At 41.7% G+C, this 25726-nt stretch overlaps 1 protein-coding gene across 2 annotated transcripts in view; it reads left to right on the top strand.

Moving 5' to 3' along the window:
- SV2C (synaptic vesicle glycoprotein 2C) overlaps positions 1 to 25726 on the top strand; it is a 296496-nt gene that overhangs the window by 226449 nt on the left and 44321 nt on the right. For both annotated transcript variants that reach the window (XM_011996436.1, XM_011996431.1), the window contains exons 7-12: positions 2274 to 2384; positions 2839 to 2927; positions 6855 to 7019; positions 9934 to 10067; positions 11863 to 12066; positions 12522 to 12681. In XM_011996436.1, the coding sequence (XP_011851826.1) occupies positions 2274 to 2384; positions 2839 to 2927; positions 6855 to 7019; positions 9934 to 10067; positions 11863 to 12066; positions 12522 to 12681 (863 nt within the window). The remainder of the gene's footprint in view (positions 1 to 2273; positions 2385 to 2838; positions 2928 to 6854; positions 7020 to 9933; positions 10068 to 11862; positions 12067 to 12521; positions 12682 to 25726) is intronic.

Raw genomic sequence — 25726 nt, 5'->3', positions numbered from 1 at the left:
TCTGTTGCCTAGGCTGGACCCTGGCTCAGGTGATCCTCCTGCCTCAGCCTTCCTAGTAACTGGGAATACAGGCATGTGCCACCATACCTGGCTGATTTTTGAATTATTTGTAGATAATTCACAACAGGTCTCCTTATGTTGTCCAGGTTGGTCTCAAACTCCTAGGCTCAAGTGATCCTTCTGCCTCAGCCTCCCAAAGGGCTGGAATTACAGATGTGAGTCACCATGCCTGGCCCTCTTAAGGTTTCCTCTGAAGCTCTTCTTCGTGTGCCCTTACCTTAAATATTGTTTTCCAAGACTTCATTTTCAGCTAACTTCCATTTTAACCCTATTCACTCTCCTTAGCTGATCTCAGCTGTTTCCTGTGTGTCTCCTAATGCACAAATCTCCTGAGCTCCAGACATGCAGGTTGAAGGGCTCTGTGGGCATCCTTCTAGATTACATAGGCCCTTCAAAAATGGCATCTTTGGGCAGCGAGGGGTGGGGGGAAATGGCATCTTTAAATCTGAATTTATCACCTAACGAGTCCCCAAGTCTTATCATTGTCCTAAATTTCATCAGCGGCTACCACCAGCACCACCTAAACCTAAAAACTATATTCTTTCTTTTAGCTTCAGTACATCTAAGAAACCATTGTGTTCTATTATTCCACCTCCTAAATATTAGTCCACTGCCGCTGATTTGGTGCAGTCCTCCTTATTCACCGCCCTCTGACCTTCTGCTATCCCTTAGGAATCCCAAGCTCTTTGCAGTTTCCTGGCACACTCTTTTCCCTCCTAACTCTGGACGTTTGTTTGCACATATTTCTCCCACTTGGAATGTCCTCCAAGCAGGTTACATGCATGGCAGATAGCATATTTCTCTATAAGCCTGCAGTTCCTGAAGCCTCTCTCTCACTTCCAGGTTAAATGGGCTGTTCTGAACAGTGTTTCCTTCCCATCTATATAGATCCCCATTGGAGTACTTTTTTTTCATTTTGTATGGTAATTGTTTGGAGCCCCATGGCTGCCTATGTTTGCATCCCGCATGGGTGCCAATGAATAAATGAACAAACAAACATCAATGAGTGAAAAAGAGGAAGCCTCCCAAAAGTGGATTAAGACTATCCCATGATGTAAAAAAACAAACAAACAAACAAAAAAAACACTTTTTTTAAATCTAGAGTTTTAAAAACATAATTCCTACATGGATTATTTTGAGCTGACTGCATTTGATTTGGAATTCCATATTTAACTCAGAGATTATTTTTGCTCAGTACAGACATCTTTGTTTACCCGGCCGGAAAGAAGCCACTGCCTACTTAGTATAATTTGAAAGATGCTGAGGGTCTCCAGGCCACCTCTGTCTCAAACTGGCCTAGGTACCTGTATTCTGCCAATAGAGTTGCCACTTTAGATGTTGGCAGGATGTCCAGAAAAACCTGTTCAAACCTCTGGCAGGGATAATGTGTACACATTTCCATGTCCTCTCAGATTTATCAAAAACAGGTAAATCTCGATTAGCAGGAGAAGGCGGGCCAGGCCCACAAAGGACCCATTCTTCCTTTTTTTCTATTTTCAGGATTCATTCTCTTTGCTTCTCCTGTCTTGTGGTTCTCTTCCTTAGCAAAAAGAGGCTAACTGAAGTCATAGATGCTGCTTTTCATGCTAAACCTCTATCATTTATTTCCCTTACATGGCTGAGAAATTCATGTTGATGCTTGGAATCAAAACTCCTTCACTTAATCTTGAATCGTGGCTACCTGTGGGTATTTGCTGACTAGCCACCATGGGTTAGGCTGTGGGAAAAGGAAGAAAAGGACCGGAAGTGGTGCTCTGAGAATAATGATGGGAATGCTTTCAGAACTACAGTTAAGGGTCAAATTCATCAAATAAGTACGTTTCAAAGAAAAAAAAAATGTGTACACTCACTTTAGCCCAAGCTAAATAATTCTTAATCCAGAATCTAACTTATCTGGATGTTTAGTCTGCTAATGTGTGTCTCTGTAGTAATGGTTCAGGAAGGGCATTTTGGTTTCACATTATTCTATTACTACTTGCCCTTCCCCCATTTATTTGTGGTTTTCCCTCTCAGTCATTCCTTCTTCAGTTCTTCTAGGTGCTGTTTGGATCCGTATAATTATGCCAATGGTCTCATATATGTATGAAGTGATTACCAAATACCGCCTACTTTTTGCCAGAGTCGGTTTTTGCTCCTGTAAAAACAAACTGTAAGTCTATAATCAGCAACTTCAGAGAAGGTAACTTAGCACTGTGATCTGTTTCTCTCTACAGGTAAACAAAATAAAAACTCCTAAACAAATAGATGAGCTGATTGAAATTGAGAGTGACACAGGAACATGGTATAGGAGGTGTTTTGTTCGGATCCGCACCGAGCTTTACGGAGTAAGTAACAAGTCCCATGAAGATCTGCATGTCATTTTATTGCATTTGAGGTTAGTCAGAAGAGGGGTTTGCTGGACCTGCCCTACGAGCGAGGTTCTTTCCTCCTGCCCCCGACACCTGACTCCTGGACCACAGCCAGGTCATTGATCCCTCTTGACCAGTGTTTAGCCAATACATTCCATCTGGGGAAGATGGAAAGATGGAAAGGGAAAGTGTTAGTTAGGCCAGGAGTCTTGGCAGTGGCAGGGTACCTTCAAGTCTTGAGTTGCTTTGTCCATTGGCATCCAGGAAGCTGAAGAATGAAAATTCCAATTACCTTTAGCTTTTACATTTTAAGGTGAAATGAATTCAACCCAATGACAACTCAGCTTTTTTTATAATTTGGTGGAAGGGGTTGGGGAGTGGGGTTGACTAAGTAACTGCATGAGAAAACTAACTCTCTAATATTTCACAGATTTGGTTGACTTTTATGAGATGTTTCAACTACCCAGTCAGGGATAATACAATAAAGCTTACGATTGTTTGGTTCACCCTGTCCTTTGGGTAAGTGATATTTAAATTCTTGGCAAGCAAAATTGTTCAGTGTCCACATTGTAACTCCCAGCCATGCTGCTTTCTTTTCTTATATTGCTTGATGCTGTTAACCTGCTAAGGAAGAAATTTTTTTTCAGCTTAGGTTTGCTGAGAGTTGTGGTTGTTATAAACCAGTTATTTTATTTGTTTTGTCATAAAGCCAAGGTAGCAAAACCAATTGTATCTGCAAAATCCAGTAAGGCCCTGGATGATTTGCCCCATGACTTCTCTGTCGTGTCCTCCTTTGCCCAGTCCCAGCCATACCAGCCTCTCTGCTCTTCTTTGAACATTCTAGAACAGTTCCCATCTCGGGCCTTTGCAGTGTTCCTCTGCCTGAGTTGCTTTCCCCTCCAGACATCTGCCCAGTTCATTTCTTTACCCTCTTCAACTCTTTCCTATATGTTACCTTCTCAGTGATGTCATCCTCTCTTTTAAAAAAATTGCAGCCCCTCCACACTCCCTATCCCCTTCTCAGCTCTACTTTACCCCACAGCACTTTCTACCTTCTAATATGCAAAATGCTCCTTTATTCTGTATAAAGAGTAAAGTTCTGGCTTCCCTCTCTGGAAGTTCCATGAGAACAGGAATTTTTAACTGCCTTGTTCAAAGCTGAGTGTGGTGCCATGCACCTATATTCCAAGCTATTCTGGAAGCTGAGGTGAAGGATTGCTTGAGCCCAGGAGTTGGAAGCTTAAGTGTGTTATAATCACACCTGTGAATAGCCACTGCCCTCTAGCCTGGACAACATACCAAGACCCCATCTCTAAAAAAAAATAATAATTTTGTTTATGTCTTATTCACTAATGTATATTCCTGGCACACAATAGCAGCTCAGTAAATAGTTGTTGCCAAATGAATAAAACTGCCATATATGTGTTCTAATAAAAGAGGAAATAGGGAGAAAATATCAAGATTTTATTTGCTAATCGCTGACATAGTCACTTTAGAATGTGTATGTACAACTCTCTTGTTGCCTAATTTGCTGTTTAGAAAAGAAGAATTAGATAATACCCTACACTTTCAGGTCAGCAGGATCTCAGTACCTTATAGAGCCTAACATTTATGTTGCAAGTTTCATCTCTTAACATCCCTAAATCAAACCAGGCAAGTGATCAAAGATGACCACTCTTTCTCAGTGCCGGAGGAGGTAGAATATGGAGAAAGAAGGAAGCTGGGGGTCAGGAGGCCTAGCAGCCCATTCTGCTGGGTGGTTTGGCTGGCTTGTGACTTGCAGACATTGCTTAGTCTCAGTTCCTCATTTCTAAATTAAGAGGGTTGACTTAGAATATGTAAAGTAAATCCCACCCAAGCTCTAGAAAATCCATTAATCTCCGAAGGAAGGGAAGGCTGAAAATTAACCTATATTAAGTGCTTACTCTGTACCTAAGCAAGGGGTTAAGGACAAAGAAGACAAAGATAAGCAAGAAGGAAGTCCTGCTGTCAAGGTGTAAAGAGTAATCATCATTATCTGGTTTGTTTATTTTGTTTACTAATTCATTATTGATCGTATTTTAAGCTTTATGATTTATTTATTAATATCCCTGGAACATTAATAGTGCCTAGTATTTAGTGCATGTTCAGTAAATGTTTGCTAAATAAATGACAAATTAAACGAAAGCCCTCCAACATCGTTGATAATGGACATTCTAGGGTAATGTGCCCTCCTCATTGTTGCCATTTCAAAGTTTGTATGTGACTAGAGAACAATGCCATAAATGTTGTATCCCTAAGTCATTTCTTCCTCAATAACTACCCTCACACCCCCACAGTCATTACTATGAAGAAAAGGGGTGGAAATCCTGAGGCACAGATGTTTCTGGAATCCTAATGACAATGATGATAAAAACGACTCATACTGTCTTCTGAGCACTTTCTATGTGCTAGATATTTGACATCCCATTTAAACTGAGCAACCACCCAGGAAGGTGGATATTCCCATCATTCCAATAGTAGAGATGGGCAACTGAAGGTTAGATAACTGGCCCAAGTTTAGGCAGCTAGTAAGCAACAAGACCAGGATTCAAACCCAGCCTGTCCTCCTGCAAAGGCTATGCCCATTCCCACTTCTTTCCTTGTGTCCCTTTGTCACTGGGGATAAACTAGAGCAGTGGTTCTCAAACTTGAATGTGCATCAGAAGAATCCCTGGAGGACTCCCCTGCCAGAGTTTTTAATTCATCAGGTTTCACTGGAACCTGGGTTTGTGGGGGATGATGATCCTGCTGGTCCGGGGACCTCACCTTGGGAGGTACTACTTCAGAGCAGCACTGTGCAATAGAGATATCATGTGAACCACAGATGTTCATTTCAGATTTTCTGGTAGCCATACACACACACACACACACACACACACACACACACACACAGTAAAAGGAAATAGATAAAATTAATTTTAATACTACATTTTGTTTCATTCATTCTCTCTTTCCCTTTTTTTTTTTTTTAGACGGAGTCTCACTCCGTCGCCAGGCTGGAGTGCATTGGCACGAACTCAGCTCACTGCAACCTCCGACACCCTGGTTCAAGCGATTCTCCTGCCTCAGCTTCCTGAGAAGCTGGGATTACAGGCATGCACCACCACGCCTGGCTAATTTTTGTATTTTTGGTAGAGGTAGGGTTTCACCATATTGACCAGGCTGGTCTCGATTTCCTGACCTCGTGATCCACCTGCCTTGGCCTCCCAAAGTGTTGGGATTACAGGCATGAGCCATCGTCATTTCAACCTATGATCAGTATAAAAATTATTAGCAAATATTTTTACATTCTTTTTTCCGTAAGTCTTCAAAATCCTGTGGTATTTTATATTTATAGTATATGTCAGTTTGAACTAGCCACATCTCAACTGCTTGGTAGGCACACGTGGTTGGTGGCTTCTGTATTGAACAGCACAGCAGCATGACACAGCTGTTAGAATAACACATTAGAGGTCAAGAGGCAGAAAGGGGAAATAACTTGGAATCTCTGAGAATAACACGAATGTCCTTTTCACAGCCTCGAACTACCTTGGGAACTGGCACTCTACCCCCAGGATAGCAGTATCACAGCAGTGTAGCAACCAAGAAAGATTCCCCATTAGCAAAAGAGGTCATTCTTTAAGAGCTCTCACCATGCTTGGATCCCAGGAGTTTGTAGCACCAGACTAGGAGGGAGAGTTTCTCAGAGCAGCCTGGAATGATGAGAAAGATATTGGGGCCAGGATGCCAGGTGTCTTACTCCATTTCTGCCACTATAGCAAAATACCACACCAGGTAATTTGTAAATAATAGCAATTTTATGTTTCACAGTCCTGAAGGCTGGAAGTCCAAGATCAAGCTGCTGGCAGATTCAGTGTGCAGTAAGGCACAGTCTCTGCTTCCAAGATGGCAGCTTGTCGCTGAGTCCTCAAGAGGGGACAAATACTGTGTCCTCATGTGGTAGAAGGGAAGGAAGGGGAAAAGTGAGGGAGGCAGCACCCTCGCACCTCTTTTTGTAAGGACGTTAATCTCATTCATGAGGTCTCTGCCCTCATAACTTAATCACTTCCTAAAGCCCCCACCTCTAATACTATTATATTGGGGTTTTAGTTCCAACACATGAGTTTTGGGAGGACATATTCAGACCAGGCACCATGTATGAGCATAGGATGGGATGCTTTCTGCATGTCTCTTCCCAAAGGAAGGGTTTAGGGATTACATACCTGGGGTTCTCCAGCTAACCCTAGGCCATCTCTCAAGCTTGATTTTTGCAGATTAATGTTGGGGGAGAGGGACACATGGATTGCTGTATGATGAATTACTCATAATATTATAGGGAGCCAGCCATTCTCCAGGAACTATTACCACGGTGAAAACACCAGGGAGGTGCTCATTGCCTCTGGCATGCTAGCACCTTTACAAACTCGCATTTCTTTGTCTTCACAGGTACTATGGATTATCTGTTTGGTTTCCTGATGTCATTAAACATCTGCAGTCCGATGAATATGCATTGCTAACCAGAAATGTGCAGAGAGATAAATATGCAAATTTCAGTATTAACTTTACAATGGAAAATCAGATACATACTGGAATGGAATACGACAATGGCAGGTCTAGAAACTTGAAATAATTTAATTTGCTACCTATCCACAAAAACATTTCTTCCTAGCCTTCCCTGCACTGAAACAGGCATCGTTTTTTTTTTTTGTTTGGTTTAAGTTGTGCATTTAGTCATTTTCATGGTGAATTTCAATACTTCCAAATAGGCTTTAAATAAAAGGTACAAGTGTATCCATTATTTCACTTAAAACTATTTTTGCAGTTAAGTTGCTTCATATTTATTAAGTAGTGGACTTGACTGGTGTGGAAAGAAAATTTAGAGCAATGTTGGAGAGCGACAAAAATAATGGAAGGAAGAGAAGAGTGAAGAGTATGGGAAAATAAGACAGGCTATAGGATTATTTAATTCACAGAAGAAACCTGAAATGTGATTATATGAGTCTTCTATTCCTGAGAAACAGAGCCACTTTTCAGAATTCACCCTTCCCAATATGCTGAATCCAGAATTGAGGTCAAATTGCATCAGGAAGAGTTTCAATTAGAGAATAGGAATCATTCCCCGAAGTAAAGGGCTTTGAAAGATAGAAGGGTCTCCTTTATGGGATCTGAAATATTTCTTGATGATGAGAGAGAACCAACTCAGGGAGATGGTCCTGGGTCATTCTTTTAGGCAGGGAAAAGAGTAGACCAAGTACTTGTTTATATCCAAGTATTTTTGTTGCCTGAACAAATAATTGCCAGTGTAAGTTCATGATAGTTTGCATCATTCTTAGGAAATTGTCCCAATTTCAAAAGTGATAAAAGTAAAACTCTAAAATAATCAAAGTTCCCCAGAGCAAAAACCAGTTCAGAAAGATGAAAAAGAATTCAGTGGGATGCTTATGATCTGTGTAATGGAAAAGAGGGTTACTAACTAGGAGGTAATTGTTCAAATTAGCAATTCAATGAAGGAACTAATCATAATCCAAGCCAAGTAGGATCACCTTCACTGTCCCACATAAAATACTGACTTGAATCTGCACTTATATTTCACAGAAAGCTTAGCGTCAAGTCCTCTGTGATGCCAGCGTGAAAACTGACTTTCAAAAGTATTGTTACTCCATTAGAAATTTCTAATATCTGTTTGTGTCTCTGACAGTCATATTTTTAGTAATATATGTTAAAGTTCTAAACTGGATATTCGGTCACTGCTTAGAACTTTTTTACATTAGCAATATAATGATTACTAATTTTAATAGTATTACAATTTTTATAAAACACGTATGTTACACATTTATTTTAAAAGATCATAGAAACAATTTTTTTCTCCTTCAGGAAAATTTGAAATACCATTAACAGATTCATTTCTTTAAAAATAGCTTTTTTATTCAGCATCATAAAATGGCAACTCTTTATGTACTAATATGGAATAACCTCCAAGGTAGACTAGAAGGAGATAAAGCAGGTGTACTTTAGACACAGAATGCTCCTGGAAGAGCACACAAGAAACTGACAACAATGGTTATTCTGGGCAGAGGAACTTGTGGCCTGGGGATGGATGGGTAAAGACTGACTTTTTCTGCATTCAACCTTTCGAATTGTGCACTGTGTGTACTCTCTGAATTATCCATTCAAAAAATAAAACTGATTCATTCCTTTTTCCAAATTCAGTTCCATGACAGAAAAATTGATACCTTTTTAAAGCTATGCCATTATTTAGCCTCTTTTGGTGCATTTAGATGTTTTTACTCTGGGTCCCTGGAGTGGGGATTGAAACAAGATCATTATTATTTTTCCCAGGTAATGTACCATGGGCAATGATTTTTTTTAAGCTGATTGGTCTGTCAGGCCACAGTGCGTTGTGAACCAACACATGTAATTGGGTATTAGGGAGAGAATAATTTTGAAAGTACTCAATAGTTAGTAAATTGCTTTTAAATCAACCTACTTACCTAGAAGGATCAGTCCCTTTCTGCCCCTAATAAGAGTGGTATTGACATAATAACTCCTTCCCCAGGAGAACAAGGATTATCCTCTCAGTGACTGGATCAGTCCCTTTCTGCCCCTAATAAGATTGGTATTGACATAATAACTCCTTCCCCAGGAGAACAAGCATTTTCTTCTCAGTGACTGGCTAAGTGTACGTTCATAGTCTCTTAAAAAAGTACCAAGACACATTAATGAATATTTATCTGTGTTTGCTGGGAGTCCTTATCAATGCTGATAAGGCCTGAATCATGGACTCTTCTAAGATGTTATGATCATTATGACTGTTACCGTTTTTACCACATAGAATTCCCCCTTATAACACCCAAAAATGTACCTGAACAGGTTTCATCATTCTTCATGTTTCCAAAAATGAGCAGAGTTCTCATAATTCTGTTTGGTTGAAGGGACTATCTGTTGGCTGTAAGAAGAAAAATTATCCTGGAAATGAGTGTCACCTATGAGTTTCTTCAACCCCAAGTCAGTTATTCTTCATATAAATGAAACAGAATTCTCATGCTGTCTCTTTGGGATAATTGGAGATCCCCACACTAGAATGAAGAAGACTGGATTTTCAGCTAGGGAAAAATAATTTTATTAAAAGATCGGGTAGGAGGTCATCCTTAAGTTAGGGGCATTAACCCCAAATAGAGAATATTCAAGTAAAGATATATGTGAAGAGACAATAGGATTAAAACCTAAAGAACAGCCCCAGGTAATCCCCAAAGTATCTTCAGTTGCATACCCCACAAAACTTTTTACCAACATTGCAAAAAGCTAAGGGAAGTTAGGAGTGTCATCTCTTTATTGGTAAGCAACAAGATAGGCAAAGGTCAGCCTGGATAAGGAAAAGGGGAAAAAGCAGAGAGCTAAGAAAATCCAGAAGTCTGTGTTCTTTATAATTAAGACAGTGGGGCATTCCATCTCTAAAACTGTTTGACTTAGCTTTGAACTTTGATGGACACACTCATTGATATGAATTTTTCTATGTGTTGGGCAGATTCATAGGGGTCAAGTTCAAATCTGTAACTTTCAAAGACTCTGTTTTTAAGTCCTGCACCTTTGAGGATGTGACTTCACTCAACACCTACTTCAAGAACTGCACATTTATTGATACTGTTTTTGACAACACAGGTAGGTGTGCTGCTTAGTACTGCCTCTACCTGAGGCCTTGTCAAAGGGCCCACTGTGATAACCCTGTGATGATGTGGACAGAGGCTTATGCGGGAAGTGGATATTAAAGAATAAATGGAACAAGTTATCTAAATCAGGTTGGATCGAAGGTTGGCTTGTATTGTTTGTCTTTGTCAGATTTAGTGCAAATGGAGGTTGCCACAGTTCAAAAGTTGGCAACAACAACAACAAAAAAAAAATCCTTTGATGAATAAATTTTTAAAGCAAAGACCTAACCTATAGTTTATTTGTTTTGACAATCCTGGGTTCAAAATCTGGTGTTTGTTAAAATGCCTCAACTCTATAGCCAACAGAGATAGACAACAAGTGGCTACACTCAGATATATTTTTAGCCAAACCCATATAACGGGGTATTTTAAACTCCCTGGGCGTGGGGGAAAAGGAAGACAAACAAGCATTGATTGAACACCTATATACCATTTTCTACTCTAGGTCATTAGACATACATTATCTCATTTAGTTTTCACAGTAGCTGAGGCTTAGGAAAATTAAGTAATTTGTCCACAGTTACAAAACTAGTAATAACAGATGTTTGAACCCAGATTTATTTGATTTCAAAGCCTGTGCTTTCCACTTTCCCACTCCCAAACATTGGTCTGTGTGTCCTGTAAAATGCATCCAGCATAACAGCCTGGCACTGGAAGGAGCATTAGCATTTGCCCTGTTGCCAGACCTGCCTTCTTAGTGCTCAGACAAGAGTCAGCTCTGCCTAGCTCCAAAGAAGAATGGGGTCAGGTGTCTTTCTGTTTTTTGTTTTTTGAGCAATGCTATCTACCTGTCTGCTAACCCATTAAACCTCAGAAGACCAACATTTTGTCAGATCTTGATCAGCAAGGAAGATAGTTTCGATTCTCACAGCCTTTTAGCAGAAACCACCACCATCTGCAACTCTTGTTGGATGGTTTCAAATTCAAGAAGAGATTAGTAATGAATGCTGGTGACCTTCAGATGAGGCTGACTCTTGTTCCTCAGTAGATTCATGCACATAGACTTTAAATTATAAATTCAGCCTCAGGAAAGACTTGTTCCTTCTCTGTGCCTTAGAGTCTCATAAAACGGCAACAATAAGGCTGACTCTTGCACTTTTTTTTTTCCTTAGAGACAGGGTCTTACTCTGTCATCCAGGCTGGAGTACAGTGGTGCAATCACAGCTCACTGCAGCCTCAAATAAAAAATTATTATTATTATTATTATTATTATTGTAGAGATGGTGTCTCACTATGTTGTCCAAGCTAGTCTTGAACTCCTGCCTCAAGCAATCCTCCTGCCTCAGCCTCCCAAAGCACTGGGATTACAGGCGTGAGGCACCATACCCAGCCCATGCACATTTTGAAACAAATTGTTTTTATAATTGTAGTGTGGACACTATTAGTACTATAGTGATAGTCTTTATATAACATGACAATTAGGACAAAGTAATATTGTAAAGGAGTAAGCAAGTAATATAATTAGCAATGGCCAACCATAGGAAACAAGAAGATAGCTGGACCCCTTAATTTAATTTATTCCTTTATTCAACAAAGGTATCTCATCATTCAGCTACTTTATAATGTGAAGACCCAGACTAGATCCTATGCTTTGGCCAGAAGACACAAAAAGTCCAGCCAGCACAGGCCTGAAAGCCCTCAAGGAATTTACAATACTGTGATTCGTCTCTGAATTCTCAATAGGCTTTCTTATACTGGTGCATGCCTGATAAGAACTTAATGAATTATCTTTGTTGTTGTTTCTACAGATTTTGAGCCATATAAATTCATTGACAGTGAATTTAAAAACTGCTCATTTTTTCACAACAAGACGGGATGTCAGATTACCTTTGATGATGACTATAGTGCCTACTGGATTTATTTTGTCAACTTTCTGGGGACATTGGCAGTATTGCCAGGGAACATCGTGTCTGCTCTGCTGATGGACAGAATTGGGCGCTTAACAATGCTAGGTAGGTACTCAGTTTCATGTCAAATGAAAGAGCTGCCCCTGCAATCCAGAGGGACCCTGTTTCCCCTTACTCCCATCTATTAGGGATTTGCATCCAATGAGGAGAAATCCCTTAGACCTCACATTAGGACTAAATTGTAGTGAAAATTATGTCTAATTACATTTCATTTGAGTGGTTTCCATGAGTTAACAGACTGAAAAGCTAATTATGTGTAAAATGTGTATTTTCCCACTTAACTAGCTGAGTAAAAGATGATATGCATTTCATACTTTCTGTGTTGAGAGGCAGTTAGGGCCTTTCGTTCAGGTGAACGCACCAGTTCTTGAGCTTTATGGAGCCCATCCTGCAGCTTCCACTTAGAATTCAGTTTTCTTGAACAACTGTAAGGACCCAAGGGTTCTTGCTTTACTAAGATGACGGGAAACATTCCAACCTTTTGTCTGCATTGTTGGCAGGTGGCTCTATGGTGCTTTCGGGCATCAGCTGTTTCTTCCTTTGGTTTGGCACCAGTGAATCCATGATGATAGGCATGCTGTGTCTGTACAATGGATTGACCATCTCAGCTTGGAACTCTCTTGACGTGGTCACTGTGGAACTGTACCCCACAGACCGGAGGTATGTTGAAATGGGCCTCTAGTAAGAGGCACTCTAAGCCCTGTGAGACCACTGAAAAATTATTTTAAAAGAACCCAAACTGGCTGGGCATGGTGGCTTACACCTGTAATCCCAGTACTTTGGGAGGCCAAGGCGGGTGGATCACCTGTGGTGAGGAGTTCGAGACCAGCCTGGCCAACATGGTGAAGCCTCGTCTCTACTAAAAATACAAAAATTAGCGCAGCGTGGTGCCAGGTGCCTGTAATCCCAGTTACTCAGGAGGCTGAGGCAGGAGAATCACTTGAACCCAGGAGGCGGAGGTTGTGGTGAGCCAAGATCGCACCACTTCACTCCAGCCTGGGCAACAGAGTGAGGCTCCATCCCAAAAAAAAAAAAAAAAAGACAAACTGTCACTTCCCCAGGAAAGTAAAAATCCAAAAATATCTGGCTTCACAAAGTTGTAGGTTCCACTCGTATCTTTTAGAAAAGAAAATATAGGGGAATATATGTACTAGCAGGAATTAATAGGGCAATGAAGCCAGTGAAGGAATTTAAGTGTGTCCTTAACTTAGTTTGTAGGCTAACAATATGAGGAAGCTGTAATGAAGCAGTGAGGATTCGAATTTAATAGCCTATCTTGGCCCGCATTTTAAGTGGCTAACCAGTCCTTAGAGGGTCGTTTCCTTAGGTTTGCAGATGTGTCTGCATGAGCTCTGCATTAAGCAACCACAAAGAGGTCTCTAGAACGTATCTCTTGACCTTCCTGGTTTGTTGGAGGAAAGCCCAACACATTTCTAGTTATAAAAAACAATTGTGCTGGGTGTGGTGGCTCATGCATATAATCCCAGCACTTTGGGAGGCCAAGACAGGCAGATCACCTGAGGTCTGGAGTTCGAGACCAGCCTGGCCAACTTGGTGAAAACCTGTCTCTACTAAAAATACAAAAAACTTAGCCAGGCATGGTGGCGGGTGCCTGTAATCCCAGCTACTCAGGAGGCTAAGACACGAGAATCGCTTGAACCTGGGAGAGGTTGCAGTGAGCCAAGATCGTGCCACTGCACTCCAGCCTGGGCAACAAGAGCGAGAATCCGTCTCAAAAAAAAAAAAAAAAAAAAGTTGCTCCCAATATGGAAACATAGAGACTCTGTGACTCATATCAGAGAAAGGGCTAGGGCTTTTGGGCATAGCTTCAGCAGCTTGAATAGCTAAATTAAAATAAAAGAAGCTCTGCTTTACCATTTGACATGAGCTAAGACAAATGGCCTTTGCCTTCATGTACCACTCCTGTGCTCTGTTGCCAAAGAAGTCCTCTGTGTCAGAGGGTGGAGTTAGTATTATCTGGACTTTGAAATGTAGGAGAGTTTTTCCTAGAACTATGCCAAAACATTTGGGATATCAGTTTGTAACTGATCTTGAGTGCTTCCTCTGGGCTCCTTCCCTTTTTTTACTGACCCCAAAGAGGTACATTCTCTGCGTGTCCCGTCCTGATTCTAACTTATATTTCTTCTTCAACAACATCTATTACTGAGCTTGCAGAACCCTATAGGTACCCTTCCATCCATCTCTCTGCAGAACATCTGACTCTCAACCCTGGATGTCTGCGTATCAAATATTCTAGTTCAGACCCTCAGTGACCCACCTATTAAATATTTAGGCTCTGAAAGGAACCATACAATCTTTGTACGGCATCGCCTTCATTCATTCAACAAATGTTAATTCTCTGTCTTTGTGAACGAGGTCCTGAGGTGGATGCCAGGGCTGGTGCTGCCAAAAGCAAGATTAAGACTCTGCAGCTTTCACTGAGCTTTCTTTCATCAACCTCTCATTCTGCAAACAGGGCTTAGATGTGGATTACACTATACATTTAAAATGAACCCCTCAATTGCTTGAGCCCAGGAGGTAGAGGCTGCAGTGAGCCATGATTGTGCCACTGCACTCCAGCCTGGGTAGCAGAGAGAACCTGTCTCAAACAATAAAAAATAAAATAAAATAACCCCCTCAATGTTAAAGCAAGGCTAGGTTATAACCTCCTTCCTTTTTCTTGTATACTGTAAGAGTGTGATACTGTTTTAGGTGAATCAGCTGCTTATCCCTCTGTCATATGGAATAGAAGGATGAATATTCACCTAGTACAGAAATTTGGCTTAAAAAAAAAAACCCTCATAAATTGAAATTGGTCAGGTCCTTCCTGTGAGAAGCACAGACCTACTGTGTTTCTGTTGTCAGAAAGGTTAAATATCAATTGAAATAAAAACAAATTCAGGTTCTCCATGAAGCAGATGCCAGGATGGGATTAAACATGCAAAAATGTTATTAGAGGAAATGACTGTGTGAGAGAAGATGGAGAGGAAGGGAGTGAAGTCTGGGAGAGCTGCAATGCAACTCTAAGCCTGAGTGAAGGAGGGAGGAAGGAGCATTTGGGTGGAACCTCCCAGACTATCCAGTAATCTATGGAAGGTTTGGCAAGGCTGTTGGAGACCCAGGGGTCGTGACAACATCAGCCTCAGAGGAGTCCTGTGTGACCCAGGAAGCAGCCTGCAGTAATAGTCCTGTCACGTCCAGTCATTGTCTGGGAGCAGCATGTGGGAAAACACCTCTGTGCACACCAGCACGATAACGTGAAGGTCTGCCAGGTGCATTCTCACTGCGGTCACGCTGTTGCTGGCAGACATTCTCCAGCACTTAAGTAGATGTCATCAGATAATCACAGGAAGTCATTTCCTTTGGTGATCTAGAAGATGACTTGTGCTCCAGAGCAGCGTGGCCGTGGCCATGGTAAATTCGCTAGTATGAGCTAATTAGTGGGTATCTGAACATGTTTCAGGCTAAAACCTCTTCCACCTTTTCCATGTTTCTCTGGGTTACATTAGGAGGTCTCCACTGATCTCTAGCTTAGCTATTAGAGGAAAATCCCAACCGGTTTGTGTTGAGATACTCTATAGCCTCATCTCCCCATGGAGGCAGGATAGAATACAAGAATACAGGAATAGGACATAAAAATTCTGGCTAGAGGCTGTGTTTTACTTCATTCTTTTGTGTTGCTCTAAGAAAGTACCTGAGACTAAGTAGTTTATAAAGAAGAGAAATTCATTTTCTCACAGTTCTGGAGACTGGCAAGTTCAAGATCAAGGCAAGTTTGGTGTCGGGTGAGAGCTACTCTCTGCTTCCAGACGTTGCTGAGTCCTTCAGAGGGGACGGACACTGTGTCCTCACATGGTGGAAGGCAGAAGGGCAAGAAGGGCCAAACACTGTGTGAAGCCTCTTTTATAAGGGCCTTAATCCCATTCACCAGGGAGAAGCCATCATGATCTAATCACCTCCTAAAGGACCCCCTCTCTTAATACTGTTGCAATGGGGAATTAAGTTTCAACTTGAATTTTGGAGGTGTGCAAACATTCAAACCATAGTAGAACTGTAATTTTCATCATAGAATGTTAGCACTGCCAACTTCCTGCCCAGTTTCTAGAATCTGGCCTTAATGATCAGAATGGAACAATCAATGAGTCCAGGCCCCTTTTGAGCCATTGAACGACCAACTCCTGCCAAAATGCCAGTCAAAATTATCTTTGGGCAACATAATTTAAGGTATATTCTAAGTGCTATGAAAGTTATAACACTTGCAAGCCACGTTTATCAACCACGTTACAGACTTATACCTCTAATATTATACCTTTGATTTTACTAGGGATTTGTATTGGTTTGTTCTTGCATTCCTATAAAGAAATACCCAAGACTGGGCAATTTATAGGAAAAGAGGTTTAATTGGCTCATGGTTCTGCAGACTGTACAGGAAGCATAGGAAGCGTAGTGGCATCTGCTTCTGGGGAGGCCTCAGGAAGCCTCCAATCAGGCAGAATGTAAAGGAGGAGCAGGTACATCACTCGTAGAGAGCAGGAGCAAGAGAGCTCGAGGGGAGGTGCCACACACTTTCAAACGACTATATCTCACAGGAACTCACTCACCATTGCAAGGACAGTACCAAGGGCATAGTGCTAAACCGTTCATGAGAAATCTGCCCCCATAATTCAATCATCTCCCACCAGGCCCCACCTCTGACATTGGGGATTACATTCCAACATGAGATTTGGGTGGGGCACACATTCAATCTCTATTAGGATTACATTTGCATCTACTATGAGAACACTAATGAGGACATTGTTCATTATAGGACACATCTTCTTCTACTCAGAGTCCACCATGAAGACTGAACATCTCAGGGGTGGGTTCTAGGAATCATTTTGTATTCCTCCACCCACGCTTTGAGAAGCTGTTATGTGTCCTCACTTCATATGATAAAAATTGTGTAATTCTTCACATTTCCTTCTCTGTTGTGCAATCAGGAAGCAGAGAGCCTGTGCCTCTGCAAAATCTGCATGATCCAGATACTTGTTGCACTCTTCCTTATCTTGATTTGCCCCCTTTTATGCCGGTGTTATTAATTTTGTGTCTTTTATAAGTTATCCTACCTAGATCCTTTGCTAAAGAGGCAGGAAATTTTGGAATTAAACCTAGATGTACTTATTGAATAGCACTTTTCTGTGCCAAAAAAAGTGAAACAACCATTTTTCCATTCTGTAAATGCCATCAACATCCTCCCTTCTTCAAAACCTCAGTATCAAAAATGAGCATAACAATTGCAGTCTTAAACAGATGCATGGTGACATTCTAGCTTTTTCCCCAGATTAAAGAGCACTTGCACAATGATTGGGACATGATGATTTAAGGGGCATAAAAAGAGGTGGAAGGAGGATGGAACATTCCAACCCTCTGGACATATGGTTGGTTTTTCTGGAGACCAGCCCAATCCAGAAGCTATCTAGGATCCTCAGCCAAGAGTCATCTCATTCCCCTACAAAAGACACTCTTTTGGTGGAGTAGGGGGAAGGATGGGGTCTCCCTCTGTTGCCCAGAGCTACAATCTGTCACCAGAGCTGGAATGCAGTGACTCAATCATAGCTCACTACAGCCTCATACTCCTGGGCTCAAGCAATCCTCCCACATCAGCTTCCAAAGTAGCTGGGACTACAGATGTGCACCACCATGCCAGGCTAATTTTTTTTTAACTTTTTTATTTTAAGAGATGGAGTCCACTGTGTTGCCCAGGCTGGTTTCAAATTCCTGGCCTCAAGCAATTCTTCTGCCTCAGCCTCTGGAGTAGCTGGTATTATAGGTATGACCCCTTGTGCCAGGCTCCAAAGGACACTTTTATCCAAGGGTTTTAGGAGCTCTATGCTGGGAACTGGGGATGAAGACCAAATATTCATTCTTTACTTACAACATACATTTAAGGCTGGAGATTATTACTAAAGTGCAATTTATTATTCAGTGGATTTAGCTATGCAAAAAATGGGAAACTGTACCCCTGGACAGCAAATCAAAAAACAAATCTACATTCCCTAAAACCTTAGCTACTAGTTATAAGCATGACCTCAAAACCAGAAGCCATCAGGCAGAAGGTTAAAAGAATTCTCTGGGTAAAACAAAATGTAAATTCTATACAGCAAAAAAATCATAGGCACATATAAACGATAAATTGAGGGCAGGAGGGGGTTGAAACAGAAATGAATTAATAACCTGAATATATAAATTAGAAATTCATAAAGAAATGTCAGCAAACACTTAGCATATAAAAATGCTCAGCTTCACTAACAGTAAAAATTAATTACAAATTAAAGCAATGATGACATTTAGCTTTCTCCTATTATTCAGAGAAGCCAATATTTAAAAGATAGATAAGATCCATTGTTCTCTGGGGCAAGTGAGGGGTTACTGCTGAGTCTATTGTGGGAATTCTAAAAACAGGTACCACATTTCTAGAGGGGGATCTACAGTCTTAAGTATTTTTTTCCCAATAGGTATAAACTATTGATTCCTCTGGTTGCTTTTCAGATTTTTTTTTTGCCTGACATGGATTTCTTTGGGTTTACTATGTTTGGGGTTTGCTCAGCTTCTTGAATCTGTAGGTTTACAGTTTTTGCCAAATTTATGAGGTTTTCAGCCATTATTTATTTTGTCAAAAGACAATATTACAATAAATTTAGTATAAAGATCTAGTTGACTTTTATCTGCTATTCTAGAAGCAGGCAATACCTCACTCTATAAAATGGGATGAGTGCTCTAATGAGCTGAGCAGAGAAAGTTGGCTTCATAGGCAGAAAAGGGCTAAAGAGAGCAGATACAGAGAACAAAAAGCAGATAGTCCTTTCAAAGTCCCTTTCTGTAAAGGGCTAAAACAGAGGGGACTTCCTTATTATGCTCATTCGGGTTGACCGGAATCAACTGTTTTTTGGAAAACTGGCTCTTTTCAAAGTTCAATTTGATTAGGTGGCACTTAGCACAAGTGACTCCATTCTGCTTAGTTCTGGTCTGCAGTGGCCTAGTGCAAGAGACTAGCCCAAAACAATGACCTCCCATAAACTTTAACTATTTGAATACTTTTTCAGTGCTGCCCTTTTTCTCTTCTGCCTGAACTCCAGTAACATAAATATTAGATCTTTTGTTACCGTTCCACAGGTCCCTAATTTAGTCTGTTTTCTTTTTTCTTCACTTTAGATGGTTTCCATTGTTCTGTCTTCCGGTTCACTGGTTCTTTCCTCTGTCTTCTCCATTCTGCTGTTGAGCCCAACCACTAAGCCTTTTATTTTGGTTATCGTATTTCTCAGTTCTAAAATTTTCATTTAGTTCTTCTTTATTTCTTCTTCTTTGCTAGGGCTTTCTATTTTTTCTATTTTTTTCCTGATGCTTTCTAAATTTCATGTGTTTCAAGTGTGTTCATAGTTGCTCATTGAAGCCTTTTTATGGCTGCTTTAAAATATTCATCAGATAATTCTAACATCTCTCTCATATCAGTGTTGCCAACTATTGATTGTCTTTTTTCATTCTGTTTGAAATCTTCCTGTTTATTTGTATGACAAGTGATTTCTGATTGGAAGCAGTCATTTTCATATTATGTTATGAGAATTTGCATCTTATTTAAGCCTTTTACTTGAGTTGGCTTTCTCTGACTCCTCTCTGGCAAGAGAAGGGGAGGCATTGCCTTATTATTACCAAGTGGAGGTAGAAGTCCAGGTACTCCACTTAAACTCCAGTGACATCCAAGAGTGGGCATTCTCATTACTGCTGGGAGGGTTGGCAGTCCATACTCCCTTCCTGGTCATGGATACCATGGGAGGGAGGGAAGGAGGAGCTCATTACCACCCAGCAGGGATGAAAGTCCCAGGTCCTTACTTACCCTTCTCTGATACCACCCCAATGGTAGTGTTCACAGGTCTTGTTAGGTTCACGAGGGTGGAAGTCTAGGCTACCACCAGACCTTTGCTGATGTAGCTGGCAGTTGAGCTACAATTTTTTCCTGGTGTTTGGTCTGAGGAGAGAGGTTATTATCTAAAAGTTTTCTATCTTGCTAGACTGCCCTTTTCCTGGTCCTTGGGCTAGAGAGAGCAGGCTTTGGTTGGGGCTTTTCTTTGTCTGTGCCTATTGGCATTTCTGGGTTGCCAACTTGTTCAGTTCCAAGTCTGAAATCTATGGAGCAGAAAGCAAACACAGGGAACTCCCCATCCCCAAGCTTCCTAGCAGTTCTACCTTTTTTCTCTTTCAGTCTTGTTCTGTTTGTTTTATACATAGTGTTCAGGATATTTTGTTGTACTTATCAAGAAGAATAAGAAAAGTATATCTATTCCATCTCAATGTGAATTTTAATACCGTTCATTTATTTACTCAGCAACTATTGTTTTGAGCGCCTATGATACAACCATGAGTAAATCAGTTGTGGTCTTTATTCTCATAAGCACAAGTAAACTTCAGTTATAATATAGTGTGGTCAGGGTTATTATGTGGGAAGTGCATGATGCTCAGAGCACCAGAGAGGGTTTCTTGAAAGAAGTAACGTTTAATTGAGAACTGGTAGGTGATAGCCAGTCAAAAAGATGGAAAGAACATTTCAGTTAGATCAAATACCAGCTAACAAGCTCTGGAAGTAAAAGAGTTACTCAAAGAACAAGTCATGAAGACTCTTTCACATTGCCTTATTGTGTGGGGATGGGGAGATTTTGAACTTTGAGAGAAGGACAAGATCATTCTTGGCCTTTAGAGAGCTCCCTCTAATGGCCAGAAAGAAGGCAGGGAGGCTGGTTAAGACACTTAAGATGGTGCTGTGGACTAGAAGAATGTAGGTTGGAAAGGGGAGAAGTCAACACACAACATGTTCACAGATATTTATGGATAGATTCAACAAAGCTTGGTGCTTGATTAGAAGTTAGGGGGAAGAAAAGATGTTGTCAAAGATGATTCCAGTTTCTGCATGTGCAGTTGAGTGAATGCAGATGCCCTTGTTTATGTTTTTTAATTTTAAAAACCACCTGCAGGAGCATGATGGCATTTTGAGGCTGGGACACAGGAGGGACAGTGGGTCTGGGCTGTGGTCAAGAAGGTAATAAGTTCCATTTTGGACATGTTGAGTTTTTACATCAACCTGGGGCTGTCCGATCAGCATTTGAATATTTTTGCTTGGATGCCAGAAAGATACCTGAGCTGGGGATAGAGAGGTCATTCACTAATTCATTCAAAAAAATGTTTATGGAATGTTATCATGTGCCAGGAACTATTCTAGTCATTGGGAGACAGCAGTGAACAAAACAAAGTTTTGCCTTGATCGAACTTATATTCTTTTTTTGTTTGTTTGTTTTTTATTTTTTATATTTCGTTTTTATGACAGAGTTTCCCTCTTGTTGCCCAGGCTGGAGTGCAATGGTGAGATCTCAGCTCACTACAGCCTCTGCCTCCCTGGTTCAAGTGATTCTCCCACCTCAGCCTCCCAAGTAGCTGGGCTTACAGGCATGTACCACCATGCCCAGCTAATTGTGTATTTTTTTTAGTAGAGACACGGTTTCTCCATGTTGGTCAGGCTGGTCTCAAACTCCTGACCTCAGGTGATCCTCCCACCTTGGCCTCCCAAAGTGCTGGGATTACAGGTGTGAGCCACCATCCCCAGCCAATAGAGCTTATAATAGTTTGGAGAAGACAGTCAATAAACAGATAAGTAAAGTAGATGTAGTATATTAGATGGTGTTAAGTGCTATAGAGAAAAATAAAGCTGCATGGGGCATAGAGAATGCTGGGGTAAGGAGAGTTACAACTGAAATAGGATGGTCTAGGGGGATGTGACTATAAAGGTGACATTTGAGCAAAGACCCAGGCAGATATCTGGGGAGAGTGCATTCACAGCAGAGGCAACGGCCGGTGCAAAGGTCCTGAGGCAGGCGTGTGAGAGACCAGTTGAAAGAGAGGCAAAGCTTGTCTGGCTGGAGCAGAATGACCAAGGTGGAGGGTAAGAAGCCATGGGGTCAGAGTGGACACTAAAAGGGCTTTGGTCTTCTTGCTGAGTAAAATGAAATCCAATGGAGGGTTTGGGGCAGATGAGTGACATGAACTGACTTATGAAGACCACTGCAAGAATTGTAGCAAGAGATAAGGGTGCCAATGGAGGTGGTGAGAAAGTGGTTAGATTCTGAAAACATGTCTAAGAGAGAGGCCTGGAATAGTTCAAGTCAAAGGAAACAGAAAACAAAGTCCTCGATAGACATAACATGTCTGAGAGGCAAGAGTTGGGGTCTGGGGGTAAATCCATCAAGGTAAGAAAATCCAGAGGTAACAGATCTGGACTAAGAAATAACAGACACCAGAGTTAGGATACCAGGCCAGGAGACAAGAGTTCAGTGAGCTAGAAACTCAGGCTGGCAGAGTGGAATACAAAAAAAACTAGCCTGGAAGCAAGTGGTCAAAGTAATAAAGAGATGTCTTGATCTTCAAAAATGGTGTGTGACATTGAGAGAAGGCTTTGCAAGTTAGACTTCCCTGTAAACTCTGTGCTTAGGACATTAGGGCAGTAATCGTTTGCAGCTGGTTCTCAATAACATTCATTTGACTGACTTGCCCGGGGCTAGAACTCACCTCAGGTAGAGGCAAGATGTCAGAACTGTCCGCAGTGGAAGTTGAAGGCACCTCTCTGCTCATGCACTCACCTCGGCCAATCACCTCTTTCTTGATCCTAAAACTTCTTCCCAACTCTGTAGTAGTAGCTTGAGTTTCTTGCCAAGGCCAACTTCCCAGTGCTCTGGTACATCTGCCACAATGATTGAGATGCAGTGGTCGATGCAGTACCCTTCCCCGCAAGGCTCTTAATTCTTAGAAGTGGCCTTGAAGGAGCGAGGAATACTTGTGCTTCTGCAGGGATGAGTGAGGTGAAGTGGGAAGATGGAAGAGCAAATGTTGCAGTCAGGAATTTGTCCCTGATTGTGAGGCTGGAAAGACAAGATTGCTTTGAGAAGTATTATGAGGAAAGAAATGAAGAGCAGGGCAAAAGATAGACCTTTGAAGTTTGAGCCATTATTGAATATATAAGTCATTGTATAGTCTTTTGACAATTTCTACATCAGCCCCTCAGCTGTGTCAAAGATAAGCAGAGAGCCTATTATATTTAATGTAGATCACAGGCAACTGATGTGGCGTGAGATTCTTCTAACAGACACGAAATATGAATGTGACATGAGCCAGACATAGAACGGATTTTCCAGCTTGCCGTAAATCTGAAAGGAAGCCCCAACCATCTTACATACTGGTGTGGGGGAGCTTCCTTTTCCCTCATTTCTCCGTCCCCAGTCCCTGCCACCAGCAAAATTACTTTCAACCCTCTTTGCGGTAGAACTGAGAACACCAACAGAAGATGCATTTCATTTTTTGGGTTTAGTCTGTGCTGATGAGCTCCCCTCAATACCCTAACTAACTAAGTCAATTTTCCCTCATCTTTTGAAATCTTCAAAAGGAAAGTATATGTAATGACAGGTTGAAATGGATTTTTTTTTCCCATCCATCATGGTCCCTATTTTTCTCTCCCTCCTTTGTGAAAGTTGTAAACCTCTCAAAAGTCATAAATGTAGCTCACGCGGTGTAGGCCTTGTTCTAGCTCATTCCGGTTCTAGGTTTTGGCCTTCATGTTTTTCTGCGTCCAGGTGTTGACTTTCTCCTGCCACCATGTGGCTGTGGCCAAGTCCCCTGCTCACACTTCCTGTGTGCTTATGGCTCAGGGGCCACTTTTTGGTTTTTTGGTTTTTTTTTTTGAGACAGGATCTCACTCTGTCACCCAGGCTGGATACAAAGACACAGTCTCCACTCACTGCAACCTCTACTTCCCAGATTCAAGTGATTCTCATGCCTCAGCCTCCCGAGTAGCTGGGATTACAGGCGCCTGCCACCACACCCAGCTAATTTTTGTTTTTTTAGTAGAGACAGGATTTCACCATGGTGGCTAGGCTGGTCTCGTACTCCTGACCTCAAGTGATCTGCAGGCCTCGGCCTCCCAAGTTGCCGGGATTACAGACGTGAGCCACCATGCCCGGCCATCAGGGCATTTTTACCCCTCCTCCATGGAGCTCAGGGCCAGGAGTGCACACCTTGTGAGATACAGCCCAAGCTCTCAGGGCCATCCTCCAACTCTGCACAGACTCCCAGAGCCAGGCAAGACTGTCTCGTGGTGTCCTTTGGCCACATGTTCCTGCCTTTCTCTGCCTACCTTCTTCCTTTTTCTTTCCCACTTAATGCATGCACAGTTTCAGACATGACCTCAGAAAGAATTTGAGGATCTGATTGTTCACACCTGCCAATCCCTGAGAGTCCTGGGCAGCTGCTGCCTTCACCCAGTGCAGTGGGATTGGTCTCTTCCTTGATGAGCTAAAATCAAAACATTTTCCAAGAATTAAGTGACCCAAGCCCTTCACTTAGGACTGTCCTTGTTTTGATAGAGTTCTCTTGTTTCCTCCCCATTCTTCAGTCTCGAAGGTCTGTCATCTTGGATCGCTTACTGACCAGCTGTGTGACCTCCGGGAGACCACTCAGCATAACTGGGCCTGGATTATTTGAGATTTAAATGAGGAGAATGAAATAAATAGTATCTCACGGCCTTTCTAGCTCTAGAATTCTCTTCACTATAGTCATCTGGTATTCTCTACTGGCAGTTTCGTTCATTCTTTCTTGAATACATTCTACATCTAATATAAAGATGAATATCCCACTTATTTGTGAAGGTTTTGGTACAGGGAATCTTTCAACTATCGCAACTAACCAACCTATGTAATCCACTCCATCCCTGGCCCTTTGCTCTGCTTGACTTTTCTTTATACGCCTTATCATTATGTTATGTATGTTTATGCTTTGGCTATCCAGCAAACGTCAGATTCTTTTTGTCTCTGGTAGTTAGAAGTAGAGAGTGAGGGGGTGGGGAATACATGCTTCCTGCTCCCACAACCTTGCCACCAGGCAATATATTATAATGGAAGCAAATCCTGCCAAATGTACAGGCACAAAAACAGTCATAAATTCTGTTTTTGAGTTCCAAGGAAGTCCATCTTGCTGTCCGTGGGTACTGAGCAAGCCCTCGCATGAAAGGGCCATGTGCTGATATGCTGACAGCAGGGCCACCAGACTTGTGAGCCAGCCAAACAAGGGAATCCCCCTTTAATTGAGGGTTGCAGGATAAGGGGGCTCTAGAATCTGGAGTCTAGACCAGGAGTACCATTTCACCAACTTGAGGGTGCGGGGCTTGGAGGACGCTTGTATGTTCATTAGGCTAAGGGCAGAACATTCTTTCCAGTCGTTGCTTATACAGAACAGCACTCACATCACCAGGCAAAAAATCGTCTCCATTGTTATTAACAAACCTTCTCATGCAGATTTATAAAATGATCTTTAAAGCATTAAGTAACCATCACTGGCCTGTTGATTCTTGATTCATGTGCTTTAAATTATATAGGTATGCGGCCGGGCGCGATGGCTCACGCCTATAATCTCAACACTTTGGGAGGCTGAGGCAGGTGGATCATGAGGTCAGGAGAACAAGATCATCCTGGCTAACACGGTGAAACCGTGCCTCTACTGAAAATACGAAAAATTAGCCAGGCGTGGTGGCAGGTGCCTGTAGTCCCAGCTACTTGGGAGGCTGAGGCAGGAGAATGGTGTGAACCCAGGAGGCGGAGCTTGCAGTGAGCCAAGATCGCACCACTGCACTCCAGCCTGG

Source organism: Mandrillus leucophaeus, unplaced genomic scaffold, assembly GCF_000951045.1.
Source record: "Mandrillus leucophaeus isolate KB7577 unplaced genomic scaffold, Mleu.le_1.0 Scaffold114, whole genome shotgun sequence".
NCBI lineage: Eukaryota > Metazoa > Chordata > Mammalia > Primates > Cercopithecidae > Mandrillus > Mandrillus leucophaeus.
The sequence above is the reverse complement of the archived record's forward strand: the minus strand, read 5'-3'. Positions and strand labels throughout refer to the sequence as shown.